At 40.9% G+C, this 25556-nt stretch overlaps 1 protein-coding gene across 1 annotated transcript; it reads right to left on the bottom strand.

The window, feature by feature from the left end:
• Positions 1–14586: 14586 nt before the first annotated feature.
• Positions 14587–24678, bottom strand: LOC121144544 (N-acetyllactosaminide alpha-1,3-galactosyltransferase-like 1). The gene is made up of 5 exons (XM_040962813.1): positions 24656–24678; positions 23422–23457; positions 20178–20225; positions 16888–17025; positions 14587–15445 (listed from the first exon to the last, which is right to left on the bottom strand). The coding sequence occupies exons 1-5, from the start codon at positions 24676–24678 to the stop codon at positions 14773–14775; spliced, it is 918 nt and encodes a 305-aa protein (XP_040818747.1). The 3' UTR covers positions 14587–14772.
• Positions 24679–25556: the final 878 nt, after the last annotated feature.

Raw genomic sequence — 25556 nt, 5'->3', positions numbered from 1 at the left:
AACAGCCAGGACACAAACCAGCATCCATATGTGACCCTGGCACATGCAAGGTGAGGACTTTAGATGATAGGCCACTGCTCCAGGCCCTCAAATAAAAATAAATCTTAAAGAGAAAGAGAGACTGATAATCTCATTAATTAATGTATTCATCTCCAGTTCCAAATCTGCTGTAAATCCCCGTTCCTATAAAATACACATGTAACTTTTTCTTTAAAAAATATGAATTATGTATTTATTTATTTATTTCGAAAATCAGAGAGAGAGGGAGACACACACACACACACATACACACACACGGAAAGAGAGAGAATTATCTAGCTGCTGGTTCACTTCCTAGCTGGCTGCAAAGGCCAGCACTATGCCAGACTAAAGCCAGTTGCTTCATCCAGCTCTCCCGTGGAGATGGCGGGGGCTGTTTTTCTGAGGCCATTGGCAGGAGCTAGATAGAAGTACAACAGCTGATACATAGCCAGCACCCATATGGGATGGCAGTGTCAAATGTGGCAACTTCATTTACTGTGTCACAATCCTGTTCCCAAGATGTGATGTTTAATGGTCTGGTGCTGCTATATGAAATCAAGGCATCCTCACCAGGCTCCAAAGATTAAAGGGAAAGGGAAAGAGAATAAAGCAGAAGTCATAACTGCAGTTCTGGTTTCTGTAAAAAGAAAAAAAAGGTTGAGCACAGTTGATTTTTATCACTTCCTTTTTCTTCCATGTTTCCTTTGTTTTAGCTAGAAATTTAAAAATAATTTTTATTAGTTGTTTACAATCTTTACATAGTTAATACAATCTTTACATTATAGTTAATCTTTACATAGTTAATTACATAGTAAAAAGGGTCAAGGGCTATAGGAAAGTGGGTAAGACTATTGTTTCCATATTGTCTCCTTCATGTATCTGAGGTAAAGGGGGATATTGAGGGGATACTGCCCCACCCAGTTTCCCACCCACCCCAGGTCCCAGATATGGGGCATGCTCTGTGTTTTTAACTAGAAATTTGACTAGGTTATTTACTATGAAGGTTGTATTGGCTATGAGAGCAACAGAGGCACATTTCACATTTAATCAGATAATTTAATATGAGGAATTGATTTAAAAGTTTTGGGGAGTAGAAAAAGCAAGAAAAGGGGATACTGAATTAACATAATGATAATAACTACTCCTAGGATTAGGAAAGCCAAAGAAAACCTGAAGGGAAAGCACCTTGGGCTTTCCAGGGCAAGGGCACTGCCTAACTGTGGCTGACTTCTTTGCTTATACATGATGAGCTAATCCTAGAAGCAGCCCCCCAAAGCTAGTTGTTACAATAGATATCTGATTGTCAGAAAGAGAATATATCCCTTCTTTCTCCTTCTACTTTCAAGAACTTAATAGGTCAACTGGCAACATGACAATCTAACTCTCTAAGTCAGCCCTTCCCATCACAAAGAATGACTGAAAGACCATGGCTGAATAACTGAATAAACACATTACTTTACCTGCTACATGGCTATATACAACTTTCACTATATATCTGAAATTATCATATGGTAACATCAGACTTCTTCAACAAGCTGAAATTATCCTTTGTAAAAATTGACACTCTTATCCGTCCCCCCCAAAATCCCACATGTCATAGTAATGTCTAGACTGTGTTAATTACTCCTCAAGTCAGTTAAAGTCTGTCCCCATGAATATTCTATAACTCAAAAATTAAATTGTAGTTAGCCATTATCATTAATTATTAAAATTGTGAAGGAGAAGAAAAACTGGCTAATATGCACAAAACTACATAAACACACACATGTACACGTGTACATTAGGCAAGGAAGAAAGTGAAGCTTAGCAGTTAGTTTGTTTTTCTGTCTGTTATTAGCTTGTGGTTGGTATTTGTAACATTCTTGTTCCCTTAATCATTTCATGTTTCCTTGCCAAACCATTGTTCTTGAAGGGTCTGAATTTTTAGATTCCTGAAATGTCTGAATTTTTCTTGGCTATTATTAGTTTTCCATTAACTTTTACTATCAGTAGTAGGATTGCTAAGAGGTACCCCACAGCATTCCCCTAAATAGTTTTCTCTGCCTGGTGGTATAACAGCAACCCAATTTGTTTAGTTATCAAGATCATTTGTGCACCCCTCAATAGCTCACCTGGTAAATTAGGGGACTGCAGAATGGGCGGGAATCAGGATAAACTACCCTACCAGCACAGTAAGTCCTACTTGCTCGTTGGTTTGGTTGCATAAGCAGTCCTAAAGGGCCACATAACTATTGGAAATTCAAGGGAAGCATCCCTCCCTTGGGACTTCAGATCTCTAAACCAGGCAGAAATTCTGTGAGTAGGTATAATAATGAGACAAACCACTTTCTCTTCCACTCCCTGACTATAAACCTATGTATTCTGGCTAAGGGCAAAATGATACTGTTTATTGGTTATTGGTTGCTGTTTTTTGGCTAATGCTAGAAGTCAGTTCAGGAGACCATCCTGTTGTTGTTGCTGTTGCTATTGTTTAGGATTTATTTTACATGAAAAGAAAATCTAGAGAGAGAGGGAAGGAGGACGGGAGAGGAAGAGAGAGAGAGCAAGCAAGCAAAAGAGAGGGAGAGTGCTTCTATTTGCTGGATCACTCCCCAAATGACCGTAATGGCCAGGGCTGTGCCAAGCCGAAGCCAGGAGCCACCAGGAATACCATCTGGACCTCCCACATGGGTACAATTACTTGGGTGTCTTCCTCTGTGTTCTCAGGAAGCATTAGCAGAGAGCTGGAAGTGGAGCAAATAAGACTTACACCTGTGCCCATATTGGATGCTGCTGTTCAACATGTAACCTGCTTTATCAAAACACTGATCCCTATACCTGTGTTTTATCAGTCCAGCTGCTTCCAGATGATGGCATATGTGGTAGGGATAATAATTTGTATGATTTGTACACCTTAGTAACAGTTCTCTTGTAAGATGTGTTTATGATCCCATAACTGTAAGGAATTATGTGGTGCTGACAGAAACACAATGAACAGAAAAGGTCACCTGAGCCAGAATAGGCATCTGTTCCAGTGTAGATCAGTGAACTGCCATGAAGAATGGATGCAGTATAGTCAAACTACCAACTGAGACCAGCAGAACACTCCAAAGAAACTTTGTCTTAGGTGGTCCCAAGACCTAACTTTTGTATGTGCTTGTTAGTATGGAGTCTGGCTCAGTCCACCTACCTCAGCCTATGCACACAGGGGTGGTTGCAGTTACTGGGTCAATACTGTTCCCAGTCCCATCTCTTACACAAACTAATGGCTGCTGTGGCCCAGCCCTACCCTGCCCACCACACACTCAGACCTCATGTATACCAGCAGGAAGTGCAACCTAGTTGGAGCAAACCCCAATAGCTTCCACCAGGCATGCCCCCAGCCCTGGTTATTGTGCATACCAATAAGCGCAATGGATTGGTCCAGTCTGTTCCCCATCCCATTCAGCTTTTGTACACACCAATAGGTGCTACAGCCTAACTCAACCCAACCAACCCCACTTTCCAGCCCACATTCATGCTGACAGATACTATTGCCCATCTAGCCAGACCCACCCCCAGCCCTGGTTCTCATACACATCAGTGGGAGCTACAGCCCGTCAGAGAGGTCCCACAGTTTCTCTATTAGGCCCACTTGCAGTCCCAGATCTTGCATTTTCCAGCTGGCTCTTTAGTCTAGCTTGACAGGACTTGTCCCCAGCCCAAGAACTTGCCAGCTGATGCTGCAGCAAAGCCCAACCAGCCTGTACTTATTCTGGATCATGCATGTATCAGTAGATATAGTCAGTTAGCTCATTCTGGCTTTTCCCCTAAATCTGCTCATATGTAGGCCAACAGGTGTTGTAGCCCTGCCTAACCTAGTCTGCCCCTGTACCAGTTCTCATGCTTACTAGTGGGAGCAGTGGCCCAGTAGGGGAGTCCTAACTGCCCCTTATTGGGCTCGTTCCCCCCACCTGGTCTCATGTGTGCTGGTGGACACTACGGCCCAGTCTGGCATGGCCCCCCTCACCTTGGCATTTGTCAGCTGGTGTTATAGCCCTGTCTGCCCCCAGTTCCATCTTATGCTAATGGGTGATACAGCCTAGCCCAGCCTGGACTGTCCCCAGTCCCAACCATAATGTAAACTGGCTGGTGTTGGGGCCCATCCTGGCTTGTCTTGCACCCTGTCCTGGTTTTCAGATGTGCCAGTGGGTGATATGAACTAGCCCAGTTTGGCCTGCCCAAGACCTGACCCACATGTATGCTGGTGGCTAATTAAACATGGCCTGGCCTGGGCTGCTCTTAACCTTGGTTCTTGCATTCATGAACAGGGACTGTGTCCTAACAGAGGAGTTCCCCAAGCTCCTCTATCAGTTCTCCTACCTGTGGCAGATCTCGTGTCTACTGGTGGATCCTTGGCCCAAACTGATTTGATTTACCTCCTGTCCTGGCAGAAATAGTGGCCTTGCCCAATAGGCCCACACCCATTCCACTTCTTGCCTGGTCCCCATACAGACACAACTCTCGTATGGTTCAATGGGTGCCAAGACCTAGCCAAGCCCATCCTACACCCACCCTGGCTGCTATGAACACTAATGCGAGCTGAAGTCTAGTCCAGTCTTGCACACCCCAGACCCCATCCACACCTATGCCAAGGGATACTGCCATCTTGGCCAGTCCAGATCACTGTCCCCATTCTGACTCTTGTGCTCACCAGTGGGAGCCATAACCTGTCTGGGATGTCCCCTTAGCTCCCCAACCAGGCCTGTTCCCAGATGCAGATTTCATGTACATCAGTGGTTGCTCTGACCCAGGTTGGCATAGCAAACCCCTGTCTTGACAGTTGCCATTGGATGCTGCAGCCTAACCTGTCCCTGCCCGTTCCCAGTCCCATCTCTCGCTGGTAGGTGCTGGAGCCTAACCCTGCTCAGTCTGCTCCCGTCCCTGGCTCACGCAAATCAGTAGGTGTGATATCCTAGCTCAGCATGGCCTGTACTCCATCCTGACTCCTGCACCTGCTAGTGTGATCAGGTTTGTCCTGGTCCTTCCGGTCTGCCTCGCCCCTCCCATCTTCTCCAGAACCAACCCACACACTTGCCAACAAGTAGAGCTGCCTTGCCTGGCCTGACCAACCCAGGCCTGAATCACATGCTCACCAGTGGGAGCTAGGGCCTACCAGGGGAGTTTCCAAACTTCCCCCACCATTCCTACTCCCAGACCCATGTCTCACATGTGCCAACAGGTGCTAGGTCATCGCCCGACATCATCTTTCCCCTGCCTCAGCCTTTGTATAAGCTGGTGAATATTGAGGCCTGGTCCACCGCACATCCTATTCTTGGGTGTACCTGTGGGTGTTGCAGCCTGGACTAGCCTGGCCTATTCCCAACCCCAGTACCCATGAGTGTTGGAGAATTCCATGGTCATGTAGAAGTCAGCCCATCACTACCCCCAGCTCTTGTGCAAACCAGCAGAAATTGCAGTTCCACAGGGGTGAGACCACATATCCCCCACAGAATCTGGCCCCAGACCTAGTTCTCATACAGATTCTTTCATACTGTGTGTTCATTTTGGAAACCTTATCAGTCATCCTTCTTATCAGTCTATGCTTCTTTTCGAGTTCCTGACAAACTGATCAAAGCACTATTCATGTCCATGAGTGAATGTATGCCGATAACACTATCTAAGAGTAAGTATGTATATGCACCTTTCTTTCCTGGCCAAGGAACAGAAAGATATTCTATCCTCTGGGGTGATTTCTTTTTGCCATTCCCCTTTGATTGTGAATATACCAGGACTAACATAATGTGGAGACCCTTCTGTGCAAGAGCTCCAAGTTTTTCTTCCCTCTTCAAAAAATCATATTGCACTCTGATGAAACTGCTAAGTGTGGGTTAAGGAGACCACAGGCAGCAGGAGTAGGAATTGTGGAGATGGAAGGGGAGAGCTGAGCTACCTGCTTGTGCCTTCTGAACTTGGTTTAGTCTGACCTTATATAAACAGTTACAGGCCCTGGATAATGGCTTGTTGCAGAACATATCCAACCTTAAGATTAGGCAGTTCAATAACTTCGCTCATAATTAACAGCTGTTAGAATCCCATGTTTTTAAAAAAAGATTTATTTATTTTTATTGCAAAGTCAGATATACAGAGAGGAGGAGAGATAGAGAGGAAGATCTTCCATCTGATGATTCACTCCCATAGTGAGCGCAATGGCCATCCTCAACTGTTTTCCTAGGTCACAAGCAAGGAGCTGGATGGGAAGTGGGGCTGCTGGGATTAGAACTGGTACCCGCATGGGCTCCTAGTGCATTCAAGGCAAGGACCTTAGCCTCTAGGCCACTGCACTGGGCCCTAGAATCCCATCTTAAACTTTCCTTTTCTACCAGGGCATGGGTGGCAAACTCTAAACTACTTATCTAAAGGCAAAAAAATATCAGCAGATTTCCATATTGTAATTTTTCTGTTGAAACTCGGTGAAGGAGCTGCACAGCATTCTTTTCACTGACACTTTGAATACTGTTTGATAGACTGATATGACAATGTGGCTTGAACCACTGCCTGGACTTGCTGCCGAGCCTTCTGCTTTAGGCATCTCCTAAAAACAGCAGCCTTACAATTTATGTGGTATAAGTGGGCCAGAACAGTGCATGTAAATGTGGTTTGTGTTACCTACTAAATTTATGGTGGTCCAGAGCTGCCACATGGTTGAAGCTGAGCTTGGAAAATAAGGACTGAGGAATATCACCTATTGATATGATGGCCATATGTGACTCTGATCATTTTCTCCTCATATAAGGTAGAACATGAAGGTAGAAAAAGATAAAGTTTTCTTTTTATTTCCTTCTTTCTGTCTTCCCTTCTTTTATTCCTTTATTTATTTATTTTTGTCTACATAATATGCTCTGGGGAAACTTAATTTGGATGCTTGGGATGACCGTAGGAATTACCAGATAGAGGGAACATTCTAAAACATGAGAGCTGCAAAGGCAAAGGCCTAAACAGGCATGGTGGATTTGGGGTGCAGCAGTGAGTTCAGTATGAATGGAAAGTAGCCCCTGGGAGTGAAGAGAAAAGAGAGTCAAGTGGTAGAAGATAAAATTGGAAAGACTGGGTAAGATTCTATGTGAGGAGTTTTATGTACTATATTGAATATGTCAATTAATCCTTCGTTTTAAAGGAAACCAGTGATGAATTTTCCTTTTGGAAGAGCTTGTGATATGATCCAATCAGTATGAATGTTGTTCTGTGCCAATGAGAAGGGAGAATTGGAGGTGGGCAATATTGGGGGTAAGACTATATTTTATAATGCTGGCATATAATGATGAGACTTCATCTAAGTAAGATGGTGAAAATATAAAGAAGAAAATGAATTCAACCAGTTCATAAGAGATAGAATTACAGATTTGGTGAATGGCCACATGTGGAGAGGGAGGTAAGAATAAGAGTTTATATTTGTGAGCACACTCTAGCACTCTCTGAGTGGGATTCAGACAGATGCAGACCTATTGTTGACCAACCAACTGTCTGGTTTGTCCCAGAGCAAGAGATTTCTTGGAACATGAGACTTTCAGCTCTAAAAATGGGAAAGGCTGCAATATACCAGGACAAGTTGATCATTCTAGCCTAATATGAAATGGCAGATAGATTAGTGATAGCACTTGGCAGCCTGAGCATAGATATGCCTCCTACGGTTGCATGACTCAGTAAGAGCCTTCAGTGGTACAAGAAAATAGTGTATGGTTGCTGCAGTTCAAATCCACGACTTCACTGACTCCAATGTGGAGTTCCAGAGATAGAGATTAGAAGAAATACATGAAAGAACTGTTTTGTTAATGTGTCTCACCTCTATCAGTACAACATAGAGGAGATTTATTTCTCACATGGACCACTCCACAACTTTGGGGACTTGAGGACTTCAGTGCACTGACAAATTCAGTTAGGAAGCTGGGGCAATTACAAAGGGTGGAGAGGGTGGGAAAGAGGGAGAAAGAGGAACTTGAGGAGCTGACTGGCCACACAGAGGAATGGACATAATTAGCAGAGCAGAATAGATCTATGTAGCTTGGGCATAAATCAATAATATTTACTCTAAAATGATTGTTGATTCGGTTTAAATCTTAAAATTCCCATTAAAAAAAAATAGATATGACAGACTGGTTACAGCAAGGGTGATATCAGCAGACCTTCCTTGAAACAATTGTCAGGAAGCAGTGTGTTGATTGAGATTACTTTCTTTGTTATATTGTGCCATCTAGTGTTAAATCTTGTGTACTACTTAGAGTTTTAAGAAGGCAGATGAATAAAGAAGTTGAAGACTGTTTCAAAAGTTGTCATTAATTTTTTTGACAAATATTAAGTCTGAATTTGAGTACCACGTATATACCAATGACTTTTCTAGGTGCTGGGGTTACAATTGTGAGCCTAATGGCCAAATTTCTGAACTCACGGAAAGGTGCATTGATGAGAGAAGAGCACATTTCCACTTTTTCTGTATTTACTAAAAAAAATTTTTTTTAGATACCTTTTTGGTAAAGATTCGTTTGAAAGGCAGAGAGAGAGATCATCCATCCACTGGTTCACTCCCCAAATGGCCACAATAGCTGGAGCTAGATTGAACCAAAGCCAGGAGTCATCGTTTGGGTCCTCTATATAGGTGCAGGAGCCCAGTTACTTTTGGACCATCTTCCTAGGTGCATCAGCAGGGCGCGCTATTGGAAGCAGGGCAACCAGGACTTGAACCAGTATCTATAAGAGATGCTGGTGCTACTGGCAGTGGCTTTATGCAATACACCACAGCACTTGGCTCCCTAAGATATCTTGTTTTCTTTGGAACTCTGTAGTTCTATAATTTTCTTCTTTCTTTCTTTCTTTCTTTCTTTCTTTCTTTCTTTCTTTCTTTCTTTCTTTCTTTCTTTCTTTCTTTCTTTCCTTCCTTCCTTCCTTCCTTCCTTCCTTCTTTCCTTCCTTCCTCCTTTCGAAGGAGGGACAGAGCAAAACAGCTTTCATCCACTGATTTATTCCTCAAGTTGCAGTAGCAGTGGAGCTGAGCTGAGCCAATCAGAAACCAGGAGCCAGGAGCTTCTTCCTACACCCACACAGGTGCAGCATCCCAAGGCATTGGCTCATCCTCTATAGCTTTCCCTGGTCACAAGCAGGGTTCTGGATGGGAAGTGGAGCAGCCAGGACAGCAACCAGCTTCATATGGGAACCCGACATGTACAAGGCGAGAATTTAGCCACTGAGCATCATGCTGGGCCCTCAGTCTTCTTTAGCATCTCTCAATAAATATTTTGATAGATTTATAGGTACCTGATTTTTTTAAATGCTATAATAAAAGGCATCTTAAAAATTATTTTCTTACACTTTTTCACTGGTGTCTGGAAATTCTGCTGGTTGCTGGTAATCCTAATGTCTGTCTTTTAAAAAACCTACACAACATATCATCTGCAGATAATTATACCTTTTGTTTGTTTTTCTTACCCCTCATGTGCCAGCTAGAATCCCTAGTTCAACATAGAGTACATGTGGTAATATCAGGCATCTTTAATTATTCCTGGAGAAAGCATTCTATATAAAGCATATTATGAGTCAATGTTTCACAAGTACAACAAAATATATAAAACAAGCTACTTATGAAGGAAGTAAGTTTATTTTGGCTCATGGTTTTACAGATTCACAGTCTGATCCCACCAGCCTCTGGTTTGGCATCTATGGAAACTTTCCTGTTGGCGGAATCTTGAGGTAACGTGTGGAGGAAAAACCACAGGAAGATCCGGGAAGCAGAGGGTGGTGAGGTCCTCTTTAAGAAATACCTTCTGAGGACATGTCCCAATAGCCTAAAGACTTCCAACTGGGCTTACCTCCCAGACCCCATAACCGAATGAAGTGTCCATACTCTTATTACTATTCACTCACAACTTTTGGGGATCAAACATTTGCATGGTTTGGGAAACCAAATTGTATTGAAACCATATAGTCATGAATATTCTTCAGCTTTCTATAGATACGTCTATCAAATGAAGGAACTTACATTCCATTAATTTATTGAAAAAGAAATTATGCAATGTGGCTGAGGTTCTGTCTCTGCCTTCGGTGTCCTACATCGGTGCCAGTTTGAGACCACACTGGTTCACTTCCAGTCCAGTTCCCTGCTAATGGGCACAAGATTGTTCAAGTGCTTGTGCCGCTATACTTACATAGGAGATCCAAAAGAAGCTCCAGATTCCTCGATTTGGCCTGGCCCATCCCTAGACCTTGTGATTTGGGGAGTGAACCACTGGACAGAAAATCACTCTCCTCCCTCTCTTTCTTTGTATGTCTCTTCTTCCTCTCTGTAACAGTCTTTCAAATAAAGAAACCTTTTTTAAAAAGTAAAAAGGAGCTGGTGCATTGGCTCAACTGGCTAATCCTCCACCACCATGCAACAATATCCCACATGGGCACTGGTTCATGTCCCAGCTGCTCAGCTTCCCATCCAGCTTCCAGCTTCCTGCTTATGGCCTGAAAAAGCAATAGAGGATGGCCCAAGTCCATGGGACACTAAAGCTGCATGGAAGATCCAGAAGAAGCTCCTGGCTTGATATCAGCTCAGCTCCGACTGTTGCAGCTATTTAAGGAGTGAGGCAGCAGGTGGAAGAGTTTTCTGTCTCTTTTTCTCTCTGTAAATCTACCTTTCCAATAAAAAGAAACAAATCTTTTTTTAAGTATGTGAAAAAACATGAATGGATGTTAAATTTTATCAAATGCACTCAAAATTTTACATCTACCTAGAAATACCAGAATTTTCCTTCTTTAATCTTTAAATGAGGTAAGTTTCACCTGCTCTTGAATCAGCTTACATTCCTAGGAAAAATGCAACTGGATCATGATTAATTCTCCAGCATTCTAGATGTAGAGCTTGATACTTTTAGTATTTTTGGTATTCATGTTTATGAGATTTTCATATAGTTTTCTTTTCTTTTTCAAGTATAAGTATCAGGGTTTGCTTGTCTCCAAAACTAAACCAAATCTTTTTCTATTAGCCTCCAAGTTTATATAATTTTGACATTATTTATCCTTTGAATTTACTTATTTTTAAAGATTTATTTATTTGAGGCACAGAGTTACAGAGGCAGATCTTCCATCTACCACTGGTTCACTGCCCAAGTTTCTGCAATGACCAGAGCTAGGCTGATTGAAGCCAGGAGCCTGGATCTTATTCCGGGTCTCTGATGCATGTGTAGTGAGTGTCCCATGGATTTGGATCATTCTCCACTGCTTTCCAGGGCATTAGCAGGTAACTAGCTTGAAAATGGAGCAACCGGACTCAAACTAGTTCTCATATAGGATGCTGGCATCACAAAGGTTTGACCTTAAATGCTACCCCAATCTCTTTATTGAGGTCATTCTATAAATGTATTTGTCATATAGTTAGACTCTTGTGAGAATCTATGTTTTATCTTTTTTTTTTAATTGCCAAATTTATTTAAAAGATGAGGAACTCACAGAAACATGTTTAGAGGTGGAGTGGGAAGACAGGGGAAAGGTGGGAGAGTATTTCTATATTTACCTTGTATCCTCCGGGGAAGAGAGGAAACCTGCCTTGCGTATCTTCTCATGATCCTGGGAAGGGGAGTGGTTACATGATACCATCCTCCAGTCCCAGGTGAGGTAGAGCAGAAGCTGGGGAAGGGGGCAGTTGATTGACAAGTAAGCAGATTGTACTATGTAGGGCTGCATTACATAGGGCGAGTCTAAGCTTCCTGTCCCATGTTATCCCCTCCTGAGATTTCCAACCCCTATTCTTGAGGGGTTTGTTGAAGGATATAGTTTAATCTCATCTTCTGTAGCTACTTCCTGCTCATTAGGGGTGCAGGCCTTACATGTGCCAGGTTCAATCTCTTCCTATCTCATCTAATGGCTGAGTCTCATGAGCCATAGAAAGAGTAGCTGGTGTCATTGGCTGTGTCCCCCACATTGTCGTTGCCACTCTGAGAAATCACTGGACTTGTTCTGTCTTTTGAAATGGTATCCAGGGGTCTCAACTGGCTTCCAAGAACAGGTTGACTCATCCTGCTTGTGCCCTTGGGTATGATCCTCTCCCCTGCACAGGAGTCAACATAGGAGGTGGCACAACATGAATAATGTGTTTCGATGACAGGATATGTAATCTGTTCTCTGATCCCTGAGACTGAAGATCCTGTTACATCTTGGAGAGACAGCATATGAAAGCCCTGGTATTTTGGTGATTCAAAGGTCAGTGGTGGGTGCCCCCAACCCTTAGGCCCTATCCTCAGACCCCTGGCCTAGCATAGATGGGACTATCTAGAGCCCACCAGGTCCCTGCCCTGCTTTTCCCATTAGCCACCTCTCTTGCCAAAGGCCCTCAGTGCCTCCCAACCCCAAGGATCCCACTCAAGGTCTTGGCCAAACTCCATAATACACTGCTGGTACAGCCTGCTCCCAGTCTATCCACTCCCAGACCAGCACTTTGGTGTGCCGAAGGTGTGGCTGGCCCAGGACCTGGGGGGCCCTGACCTACCTGTTCACTCCATGCTGGTACTCATTTCTGCAATTTTAAAAATGCTTTATTCATTTATTTTATTTGAAAGACAGTTTTACAGGGAGGAGAGACAGAGAAAGATCTGGTTTACTCCCCAAATGTTTGCAATGACTGTAGCTAAGCCAATCTGAAACCAGGAGCATGGAGCTTCTGGATCTCCCACTTGGTTGTTGAGTCCCAAGGGTTCAGACCAGGCTCTGTTGCCTTCCCAGACCTTAACCAAGGAGCTGGATCAGAAGTTGAGCAACTAGGACACGAACCGGCACCTATATGGGATGCCAACATTTGTACGGGCAGGATTATCCTATTGAACCACCGCGTCAATCCCACCAGTCCTTTGTAAAGAAACATTTATGAAGAATTTTTAAAGATAGATTTGTTTGTTTGTTGGAAAGTCAGATTTACAGAAGGAAGGAGAAAAAGAAAAATCTTCCATCTACTGGCTCACTTCCCAAGTAGCTGCTAGAGCCAGAGTTGAGCTTATCCAAAACCAAGAACCAGGAGCTTCCTCTGGCCTCCCACAGGGGTGCATGGTCCCAAGGCCCTGGGCCACTCTTGACTGCTTTCCCAGGCTGCAGGCAAGGAGCTGGATGGGAAATGGAGCATCTGGGACACAAACTGGTGCCAATGTGGGATCCTGGTGCTTGCAAGCAAGAATTTAGCCACTGAGCCATTGCTCTAGGCCAAAGAATCTACTTTTCTTCCTACACTGTATAAGGACCAATTACATTTTTAATATTTTATTGCTGAGTGACTGCATCCTGAAGAATATACTTACCATGAAGTTCAATAAATATATTTGTTTAAAAAATATTTCTGTTGCATTTAAAATTATGAACTCAACAACCTACCTTGTAACAATAAAAGTAAAATACAAAGGAACTTCAAAAAGTTCATGAAAAATGTATATTGTGACAAAAGTATGCTTGAATTTTTTAAAAATTACATCAAAACAATCACCTATAATTCTACTTTTCCATGAGCTTCTTGAAGTACCTACATATTTGGAAGGGTGCCTTTATTGACCGTAAATTCAATCAGATGCTAGACAGATTGAAAATTGACAACATCAGTCAGAAACAATATCTATCTCAACACTGAAAATCATAGTTTCATGATTTAGATACACTTGGAGTGTGTCCCTAAGGGTTCATGTGTTGGAAGTGTGGTTCCAGTGTGGTGATGTGAGAGGTGGAACCTCTAAGAGGTGGAGGCTAGTGGGAGGTTATGGTTAATAAACACACTGCAGTCAGAAAGGCTTCATGTAGTTCCAGTGTGACCTGCAACAATTGTTTTTAAAAAAAGCAAGATGGGCCTCTGTCCTCTCTCTGGCTTCCTATATGGACATGTAATCATCTCTTTACATTGCCACCTGCTGTGAGTTCCTTACCAGAACTGAACCAATGCCAGCACATGTCCTTGAACTTTCTTATATGTAAAAATTTATCTGTTCTTATTGCCAAGTCAGAAATACAGAGAGGAGGAGAGTCAGAGAGGAAGATCTGTCCGATGATTCACTCCCCCAAATGACCGCAATGGCTGGAACTGAGCCAATCCAAAGACAGGAGCCAGGAGCTTCTTCTGGGTCTCCCACGTGGGTGCAGGGTCCCAAGGCTTTGGGCTATCCGCGACTGCTTTGCCAGACCACAAGCAAGGAGTTGGATGGGAAATGGGGGCTGCTGGGATTAGAACCGGTATCCTTATGGGAGCCCAGGTTGTTCAAGGCAAGGACATTAGCTGCTAGGCCACCACGCCTATTGAACTTTTATTTAAACCTTTCTTGTTTATAAAGTGCCTATCTTCAAGTATTTCATTATAGTAACAGAAAATTGACAAGTACACATGATAAATATCTAATAAGTGAATTGATGAATATTTTTTCCTTACATATATTTATTTGATATTGTGTATACGTGTGTTTGCTCATATAAATTTTTTTCTAAACTTAAGTCTGGATATGTTTCTTAACAAAAAATCATTTCTGTGACTCCAAAATCACTTCTGAATTATGCATAATACATATAAAATATGTTATTTATAATACATAATATAACATCACAAAAAGTTATCATCCATTTATTCTTTATCCAGTGTGAGTAGAAGTAAATGATTCAGAATTGCAAGAAAAATGTTACGCTTTAGAAAATTGTACACTTTTATAAGTTTCTAAGTATTTGAAAAATTTCATGAGTTTTACATCTGGGGTATTATTGTGATTCATTTGTTAATCAGCAAACCTAATTGTATAATGATTAACTGTTTTCTGGTTGCCATGCTATCTTAACTTGCTTAATTTGTGGAGGGGTTTTAAAAGCTGGATCCCAATTGTATTCTGGTGATAGTAGCTTAGTAGGTTTATTTTCAAAAAAATATTTGTTTAGGTATTTTTCATACTCACTATTAAGTTTAGAACTGTTGTCAAGATAAAATCCTCTTTGATATTCTTTAGTGAAGTTTAAAACCTCATGGGGTGTGCCACCCCAAATTGCACTATGGTAATAGAAATCTCCCTCTCCGTAGGGGATGAAAGATGCTGCGTTCTTTCTTCTCTCATAAGGGAAATGTTTAGTATTTTGAAAATACCACCATGAGTGAAGTTGAGCTATGGATCTTCCCAGGGTTTCTACTCCAAAGTCACTCTTGAAGATCTGATTTACAGCCATAATAAAGACATAATTTACTTCAAACTGGATGGCATCTATAACATATGCATTTAAGTTACTCATGAGTGTAAAATGATCAATATCCATTTCCTTTTCCTTGTAAATATTACATGCTTTAAATGTTCGAAGGGGACCTAACTTTAAAGAAAGTGATTGGGTGTTTATTTTATCATCAATTAGAAGGTAAAAAATAACATGATAGCCAACCATAAAGTGCTTTTCAGCAGATTGTAGGAACTGTTTCAGGTATCGATTTGCAAGTCTGTGAAAAAATAAATAAAAGCAGAAGAAAATTACTTTGCTGAAAATTGTCAAGAGAAAACATGCTATTTAAACATGCTGTCTCATACAGCTAGCAATGAGGAGAGTGAAGATGGAATAGGGGATAGGCTGCTGGCCTAACGGTTACGGTGTCCACATCTCCTACAGGAAAACCCAAGTGCCTTTCCAACTCCATTCCTGCTTCTAGCTTTCTGCTAACGTGCAGGTCATGGGAGTCAACAAGTGATGACTCAGGTGACTGATTCCCTGCCACCCAAAATGAAAATCTAGATTGAGTCCTTGGCTCCAGGCTTCAGCTTTGCCGAGTTAGTACCCTTGTGGGCATTTGGAGAGTGATCCAGTACATGAGAGCTCTGTCTTAATTAAAACAAAGAAGAAGACAAGGATAGAGAAACTGGATCTACAGCTGTCATTATATTGACTGGTGAAATAGGCCACAGAAAATTGTAGACCTGGGAATATCATTAAAGTTTCTTGTGGAGAAAGGAAAAGAAAACTTAAGGGATGCTAATGAAGAGAATTTCAACAAGTGTTAAGGACTCAGCAAGGATGGGCAAAAAAAGCCACTATAAATAATTACACAGGACAGCTATAAATGATTAGGGTTAGTTTTAGCAGTTCTACAGATGTAGAAAATCTATAGAGAATCAAACTTTTTTTTTTCCAAAATAAAATAAGCACCAGTGTGTGCGTAGGCTGATGTGGGTGATGGACTGAGCTGGACGCCATACTGCTAAGCACACACAAGAGTCAGGTCTGTGATCGCCTCAGATGAGGTTTCTTTAGGTATTTCCCCAACTGAACTGCTGGACTCAGAACTAGAATCATCAGGAAAATCACAGAATCAGTCGTCTGACTGCGGAGGGCATGTGTCAGAACTGGACCGCCTCGGTGGCTAAGATGGAGCAGTGGACGGCATACCCAGATGCACGTGGGAAATATGGCAGTCCATTGGGTCCTGCAGAGGACATCTAGTTCTATAACAGGAAGGAGGGCAGAACAAACTGAACAACTCTCCCAGCTAAGTGTTGACAGCAAATATCTGGGTGAATGGAGACTCAAGGTTGACTTTGTCAACCAATGGACCTTGGAAAGATTTCCTCATCCTTGGAGCAAATCCACTGCATTTCAGAACTGTCAAAACCACTTCAGCAGTACCCTCAGAGCATGCTCCACATTGGAGACCCTGGGATGACATTGGGTGGCTGTTCCCCATCCCCGGTTACTGATGCAGTTAGGAGGCTGTGTGTGGCTTTTCCCCTTCTCTCCCCTCTTCCCCCGGATACAGGAAACAATTGGTCTCATCCACTTTCCCCTAACACTCAACCTTTTCTATGCTGGTCAACTGTGTAAACATCATCAAAGATAGAAAATAAAATTAAACAAACAAAAACCAAAATGAACGATATTATTAGCACTTACTTTGCAGGAGCATATACAACCAACCCTATGGTAATGTTCAGCCTCTTATAATATTTTTCCAGAATCTGTCTTTTGTAAGTTCCTTCCCATATGATTGTAGCATCCCATTCTGTTGTTGTTATAACATCAGGACGTTTTCTGTTGAATAATTAGAAATAAAGTTAATATTTCTTTATTCTGATTGCAGAGGTTGTTGACCAACTGATAACAGTTAAGTGATTGCTGAGTACTTACTATGGGACAGGCACTGCTTTTGATTACATGACTGCAGTAAACCTTGCAATATTCTATAAAGTATTATTGTTATGACTTATTTATTTGTAAGTAAAAATTACAAAAAGAGAGAGAGAAAAGCTCTTCCATCTTCTGGTTCACTTTCCAAATGACCACAATGGCCAGGGCTAGAACAGGCTGAAGCCAGGAGCCAGAAGCATCAATCTGGGTCTCCCACATGGTTTCAGGAGCTCAGGCATTTGGACGGACCATCTTCTGTTGCTTTACCAAGGACATTAACAAGGAGCTGGATTAGATCCAAATACACATTTTCCTTTTTTTTTTTTTCATTCATTTGAAAGGCAGATTTACAGAGAGAAGGGACGACAGATAAAGAGATGTCTTCCATCCACTGGTTCATTCCCCAAATGGCTGCAATAGCCAGAACTGAGCTACTCTGAAGCCAGGAACCAGGAGCCTCTTGCAGGCCTCCCACATGGGTGCAGAGGCCCAAGGACTTAGACCATCTTCCATTGCTTTCCAGGCCATTAAGCAGAGAGCTGGATCAGAAGTGTAGAAGCAGGGACATGAACTGATGCCCATTTGGGACACTGGTGCCACAGAGGATTAGGGCACCACTACCAGGTCTATATCCAAAGAAAATGAGATAAAGCTGTTGAAGCGACTACACTTTATGTTCATTGTAGCACCAATCATAATAACCAAGAAATAGAGACAATCTAAATTTCCATAAATGATGGATGGTAAAGCAAATGTGATACTTACACATAGTGGAATACTATTCAATCATAACAGTATGCAGCATTTCTGTTTGAGACAATATGACTGGACCTGGAGATTATTGTGTCAAGCAAGATAAGCCAGGTACAGAAAAATAAGTACTACATAATCTCATTTATAGGTGGAATTTAAAAACTAGTTGACATTACAGAAATTGAGAGTAGAATGGTAGTTTCCTGAGGTGGGGAGGGGAAGAAGAGGGAGATGGGAAAGGCTCACTAATGGTTCACTAATGGTACTAAGTTTCACTAAAGGTTCACTAATGGGTTCACTAATGGTGCTAAGTTTCACTAAAGGTTCACTAATGGGTACATCATAGCTAGATGGCTATGATGTTAAGTTACGGTCTTAAGTTGCACCGTAGAATGTCTATAGGTAATAAGGTACTGTGAACATATATTTCAAATTCATAGAAAGGGCTTTGAGCATTTTCAACATAAAGAAATGATAAGTATTTGAAGAGATAGGTATATTTACCCTGCATTTGAACATTATAAAATGTACATGTGTACTGGAACATTACATGTTACCTACAAATAGATATAATTTTTGTATCAGTTGGAAACAAAAAATGTGGCCTGGTACGATGACTCAGGGGTTAAATCCTTGCCTTGCATGCACCAGGATCCCATATGGGAACCATTTCATGTCGTGGTTGCTTCACTTCCCATCCAGCTTCCTGCTTGTGGCCTGGGAAAGCAGTAGCGGATGGCGCAAAACCTTTGGATTCTGCACCCATGTGGGAGAGCCGGAAGAAGCTCTTGGCTCCAAACTCCAGATCCACTCAGCTTTGACCATTCCAGCAACTTGGGGTTGAACTGGTAGATGGAAGATCATTCTCTGTCTCACCTTCTCTCTGTAAATCTGCCTTTCTAACAAAAATAAGTAAATCTTAAAAAGAAGTTTAAAAAGGAAAAATAAATTCAAATTCTATAAGAAATGCAAAGTGAATTGAGATATTGCAACTACTTTACCAATAATAAAATGTTTGGTATTTCTAAGTTAATGTAGAATGAATAAATAAAATATGTAAATATTACTAACATTTTACCTATTATAGTTTAGAAAATAAATAGTGGGCCCGGCATGACAGCGTAATGGTTAAAGTTCTCGCCTTGAATGCACCAGGATCCCATATGGACCCCGGTTCTAATCCCAGCAGCTCCATTTCCCATCCAGCTCTCTGCTTGTGATCTGGGAAAGCAGTGGAGGACGGCCCAAAGCCTTGGGACCCTGCACCCGCGTGGGAGACCTGGAAGAAGCTCATGGCTCCTGTCTTTGGATTGGCTCAGTTCCAGCCATTGTGATCACTTGGGGAGTGAATCATCAGACGGAAGATCTTCCTCTCTGACTCTCCTCCTCTCTGTACATCTGCCTTTCCAATAAAATAAATAAATCTTAAAAACAAAAGAAAATAAATAGTATAATTGTTAAAGGGCAGTTCAGCAGCTTGAATCAATTTAAAGCCTATATCATTGTAACTGATGATTCCACACTAAGGATTTATTCGACAGATACATTCACCTAATGATGTATACATTGAAACCTTTACAATAACCCACAAATTATAAACAAAAGCAACAGGGAATTTGTTTCAAACAAATTGATACATAATGATAAAGAGAATGTCATAAAACCATTGGAAAGAATGAAGTTCTCCCCTGAGTTTTAGTGCTATAATCAAGAGGGGTCACTAGGGGCTAACACTATGGCATAGCATGTAACGCTGCTGCCTGCAAAGCCAGCGGAATTGATTCCTGTCCTGGCTGCTCCACTTTCAATGCAGTTCCCTGCTATTGGCCTGGGAAAAGCAGGGAAGGTGGCCCAAGTTCTTGGATCCCTGCCACCCATGTGGGAGACCTGGAAATGAGAGGCCTGCCCCATTCCTGGCCATTGTGACCATCTGCGGAGTAGATCAGCAGGTGGAAGACCACTGTCTCTCTCTCTCTCTGTAACTCTTTCAAATTAATTTTTTTTAAAGAAAGGTGTTATTAAGAGCATTTTCAGATTGCTTCTCAAGATGTTTTTTTTTTTCTTAACCTGTGATAATACTAGAAATGTTAAACCAGAGTGCTATAGTTATACAACCCTTGGTGCATGGCTCTTGATAAAATAGATAAAATAGACAATGTAACAACCTTAAGTACTAGAAATAGCCCTGAGATGTCTATATTTTGATGATGGAAAAACTTTTGATGATACAAGAACCAAAGATAAGCCTTCAAACTGAGCTTTATTACTGTTATTATTTTGTAAGTAGCATGTTTTATTCTTACTGGGAGTCAAACCAGGTAGAGGGGTGAGGTTCTTTCACTTGATCATTCCTAGATACAAAGAGAAAAATCAAGTTAAAAATAATCTGCTCACTTGACAAGTATCTGTTAAATCCCTGTGGCTATAATATGATGAGCAAAGTTTGCTGCTTGTTCTTGACAAAGGAACATTTAGATTTAGCCCCTGCCTTCTTCTAGGAAGCTTACACACTGTCGGGAAAAACAGTGTTAACTAGACAGCTGCAGTACCAAGTAATAAGTATTGATGGGGAAAGCAAAACTCCCTGGGAGCACATGAGTGTGGGCAGCCAACATACATTTGAGTTTAAGGGAAAAACTCTTGGTGGAGAAACTTGTGAATTGGATTAGAAGACGAAGTGATAGTGCAGGGAATTAATGTATGGTACAGAGGTCATAACCAAAGATAGGAAAGGCAAGAGAAGTACAGTTTTTGGAAGGAGGAAGGTGTATATTTTTTAAAAGCTAATAGAACAGGAAGAAAAAAGACAGAAATACAGATTTAAACAATTTATTTGCCAATCATTGGTATTCTGTGAATAGTGGGTTGGAGTAAGAGTCCAAATATTTTGTCTTCGATTTTCATTGAAAGATAAGATCCCAGCTCAGGGTTTTGTTTTGTTTTTAGTAACCTTAAGCTAATTATTCAACTAAAAATGTTATGAGGCAGCTTTTCCTTCACCAACTTGGGATATTTGGCAAAATGAGAAGAATAACTTCAAACAAGTTGTGCTCTGGAATGATGGAGTAGTCTTAATTTTTCCTGTTTCTTCCACTAAATACAGCTATAAATCCTGGATGTTATATGTTAAAAATACAAGACTCTTATTGGTAAATGGAAGATGATGAGTTAGGGACGTAGTGACCTAAAAGTTGACATCATGGTGCATATCCTGGGTTATTCTTCTGCCATATGTGTTTCAACAAAGGTGTTAAAGAAGCCAGCAATTGGAAATGCCAGTGCCAGAACAGCCCCAAGAAAACCTTGTTCTATATAAAGAGCCAAGAAAAGCACAGCAGAGAAAGATGGGAAAACTAGATGCGAACCGGTCTACACAGCCAGACGCCACAGAAAAACAGTGATCTCTACATCTCCCCCCAGCAGAGGTGAAGTAGAGTCTCAACTTTGACCCCTGCCCTCCTGTAAAAAGTCCCCTCCCCTCTCCATTGATGCGGAGTCAGAGAGAAGAGGTGACTTTGAATTTTAATCACTACTCAGCAATTAAGGCCAGCTCCTAGAGGTGCCAGCAGAGACCGCATAGAGCACCTGAATTCCTGTCTCCACTTATTGATAACAAGGTGTCCTCAGCTTTCAAACCCCCTACTCTTAATATCAGTGGGGCAATGTGGAGAAACAAAGTTGGCCACCTATTGACAGTAGTGAGGCAGTATTATCCCATTTCCCAGCTGAAGCAGCACCAGAGGACACATGAGAAATTTAACTAAGATCTAAAATTTTATCATATGATACCTAAAATATCCAGGATTCAATTTTTAAAAATTTAAAAATCACTAATCATACCAAGAATGCAGGAATACATCATTTGAATGAAAAAAGACAATCTACAGATGCTAATTATAGCACAGATGTTAGAATTGTAGTGAGGCATTTTAAAGCAATTTAAAAATGTTTCAGTTGAGCAATTATGAACACAATTAAAAGTGTGAAAGTCACATCAAAGACATAGAAAACTTACCAAAGGTATAGAAGTACCAAAAGGAAACTTTAAAAGTTAAAAATGCAGTAACTGAAACTAAAACCTTAATACATAGTCTCAACAGAAGATTGGAAAGGACAGAGGAAAGAATTAGTGAGCTTGAAATAGAATAATAGAAATCACTTGATAGAAATGAGAGAGAGAAAAAAAAAAAAAACTACACAAAAACTCCAGAAGGAACACTCTCAGGAGCACGTGGGACTGTAATAAAAGATACAAAACTCATGTGATTGGAGTCAAACAAGAAGAGAAAGAGGGTGGGGCTGGAAAAGTATTTTCAAAAATCATTGCTTGAAAATTTCCCAAACTTGGCAAAAGACAGATTTAAGAAGTTGAGTAGACCTCAGACAAGACTTCTGTGATGGGATAGTTCTTTTCTGTATCTCAGTGACTGTGGAGATTCCACAATCTACAAAGATGACACAATGACATAAGTATGTCCTTTGTGTCCTTTGTCTCAGTGTCAGTTTCCTGAGTTTGATTAATGCCACTATAGTTATGAAAGATGTGACACATAAGGGAAATTGAATGGAGGGCATATATGACCTCTATATGCAACTTCCTACAAATCTGTAATTATTTCAAAATGAAACATAAGGAAAGCCTTTAAGGGTGCCTCCCTCTGTAATGGTTTCATTGGTGTCTTTAACCAAAGGCATTTGTTATAGAATTCTCCTGGATCAATGCTCTTACACAATCCAAATTTCTCAATGCTTAAATTTGCTGAAAATATATTTCAAAGCTGTTCATTCTTTTGAGTTAGTTTCACTAATTTTTGGATCCTACATAATGGTCAAGGGTGAAAAATATAATCGACAATGGGATGCCAGCATGATCTAGAGAAAAACGTTTTCCTTGGTATAAGTATTTGAACTATAGCCAATGTCCAAATCTTATCGAAGGACCTGAATTGCAGGGCATTGGGTTAATTGGTCCCGTGTCTGATGCTGGCATCCCGTATGGAGTACCCGTTCAAGTCCCAGCTGTTTCTCTTCTGATCCAGCTTCCTCCTCATGCCCCTGGGAAGACAGCAGAAGGCAGCCCAAGTTTTTGGAGCACCGCCCCCCCCCCCCCCCCCCGTGAGAAGCAGGGATGCAGATACTGGTTCCTGGTCCCAACCTAGTCCACTTGTGGCTGATATGCTTGTTTGGAGAGTGAACCAGTGCCTGGAAGAGCCCAGTCCCTCCTTCTCTCCTTTTCTTTCTCTGTCATTCTGCTTTTTAAATAAATAAGTACATATTTTTTAAAAAACTTGTCAAGTGTGAGTATGAAATGCATTTAGTGAGTAATATTTGGAGATGTACACATCCGCACATCCATAAAAACTGACACACACACATATATATGCAGGTGCACGTAGTAGTTCTGAACTGATACACAGTAGATTTATCATTGGTTGCCTCCAGGGAACTCGGGCTTATTTTGTATATATATATTTTATCACCATGAGAACCCTTCTGGCTCCAACTGGTGTGGCCTCAACTGTTTGTATTTATAGGACAGATTCTTACCAGCAAATGTGTATCTTCTCTAGGTGATCCTTTATTCTTCAGATAAATGAAAAAAGACATTTTAGTTTCAGATTTGAGCAAAAGTTGATTTCATTTAGAATAACAAAAAATCTAAAATTCAAATTCATTTGTTGACCATATGCTTTTTAAATGCTTACTATATATGCCAAGCCACTGTTTTGGAATACAGAACGAATCCAGGCTTGCCTTTATCTTGTGGTCTCTATCTTCATTTTTGGTTAAGATTGGTCTCAATTACCTTCAAAAAGATGATATTAATACCCTTACAAGTGGTTATAAATGTTTTTCATTAAGGTACAATATAGCCTGGAAGACCAATGATGTGTAGAACTTGATACCAAAATGATAGGGTTAATTTTAAAAGACATTAACTCACATAAAATAGATGATTTTCAACTTATATTCAGTAACGTTTCATTGGTCATAAAGACCATGGAGGTGTAGAAGAAATAAGGTCTTCGTTTTTTTTTTTTTTGTAAGTTCGTACATTTGCTCCACAGGGTAGCCATGTTTCTGTAACAGGTTGCTTTTAGCTTTGTTTGCATTAGATGAATCTTTGATGCAGTTTAAATTTTATGATAAAACTATCCTTTTAATCTTAGCTTATCTCATCATCGTCTGTTCTCTCAACTTAGAATATAAAACTGTGAAAGAACAACAACTCTGGGCCACAACGGTTCTTTCAGCTCCTACAGCAGAGCCTGGCACCAGTAAGTGTTGACTGGAGGTTAATAAAAATGGAATGTTTGGAGCTGACATTGTGGCATAGTGAATTAAGCTGCCACCTGCAATGCCAACATCCAATACAGGTGGCAGTAATATTCTGGGTGTTCCACTTCCTATTCACCTCCCTGTTAACATGCTAAGAAAGCAGTGGATGATAGTCCAAGTGCTTGAACCCCTTCCACCCAAGTGCCTGTTGTGAAAGAAACTCCTGACAACAGCCTGCCCCAGCCCTGGCTGTTGTAGCCATTTGGGTAGTAAACCAGTGGATGGGAAATTTATGTCTCTTCCCTCTCTTGCTGTAACTCTACCTTTCAAATAAATGAATAAATCTTTTAAAATGAAATTATTAATATATCTGTTCTCCCAAAGAAGAGAGGATTTCTGATTAACGTAGGGAGTGCTATTGCTATTCTGTGGCTAAAGCTTAGCATCTCAGATTAAATCTGCCAACCATTAAAAGTAATGATTCATCAATGTTTTATATTACCTGAAATGTCGTTCCATCTGCATCAGGGTTAGAGCAAATAAAATCAGTAATAGGAATTTTCTCTTAGTATGCATTCTCTCCTAGAAAATGAGACGAGAAAGGTTTTTTTTAAGCTAAAAGCTATTTCCTTGCTATTTTAAAACAGCAAATTAATTTGTGAGATTGTGACATCAATCCAAGAATTTGATTCCAGATCACTAAACCTTAGAAAGAAGACACACTTGGGTCAGGGAAGCTGCCTTGAACTGTTTGCAGTGTCTGAAAATCTCCCTTAGGTGTAAAATACCTATGATGTTTCTTTGTATTGCTTTATCAAAATCCACCCTGATTGTATAAAGGAAACTCAATAAAACTCTCCTTCTACTTCACTTCTGTTTTTATGAAAAAAAAATGAGGCAATTCTGAAGATATCTGAATGTGCTGCCTGAAAGTTGATTCACACACACACACACACACACACACACACACACACACATCATTACCGAGATGTTAAGACTAATACTTTACTCAAAAACTGTAAGACTAACAATCTAAAGAATTAGGAGTTCTGCTAAAGGTATATTATTGTAAACAGGGACTGAAAGTATGAATTTAAATCATTAAGTCCTAAAATGAATACGTTGACTCCAGCCAGCACGTTGAGTTGTACTGAAGATGCTAATTATCTGTTTGTTTGTGGGTAAATGTCACGCAAGAGCAGATTTTACCTTCGAATTATGTATTTGATTAAAACAAGGATCTCTGACATTTTTTCTTTTTACATTTTTAATTAATTTATTTATTTATTAATTTATGATACAGTTCCATAGGTCTGGGATTTCCTCTCCCACCCCCATTGATTTTCCTATGTTGTTACAATAGTATGGTCCTTCATAAACAGTCATAAATCCATCATTCTGTT

Source organism: Ochotona curzoniae, unplaced genomic scaffold (assembly GCF_017591425.1).
Source record: "Ochotona curzoniae isolate NIBS_2020 unplaced genomic scaffold, NIBS_Ocur_1.0 scaffold_3208, whole genome shotgun sequence".
NCBI lineage: Eukaryota > Metazoa > Chordata > Mammalia > Lagomorpha > Ochotonidae > Ochotona > Ochotona curzoniae.
The sequence above is the reverse complement of the archived record's forward strand: the minus strand, read 5'-3'. Positions and strand labels throughout refer to the sequence as shown.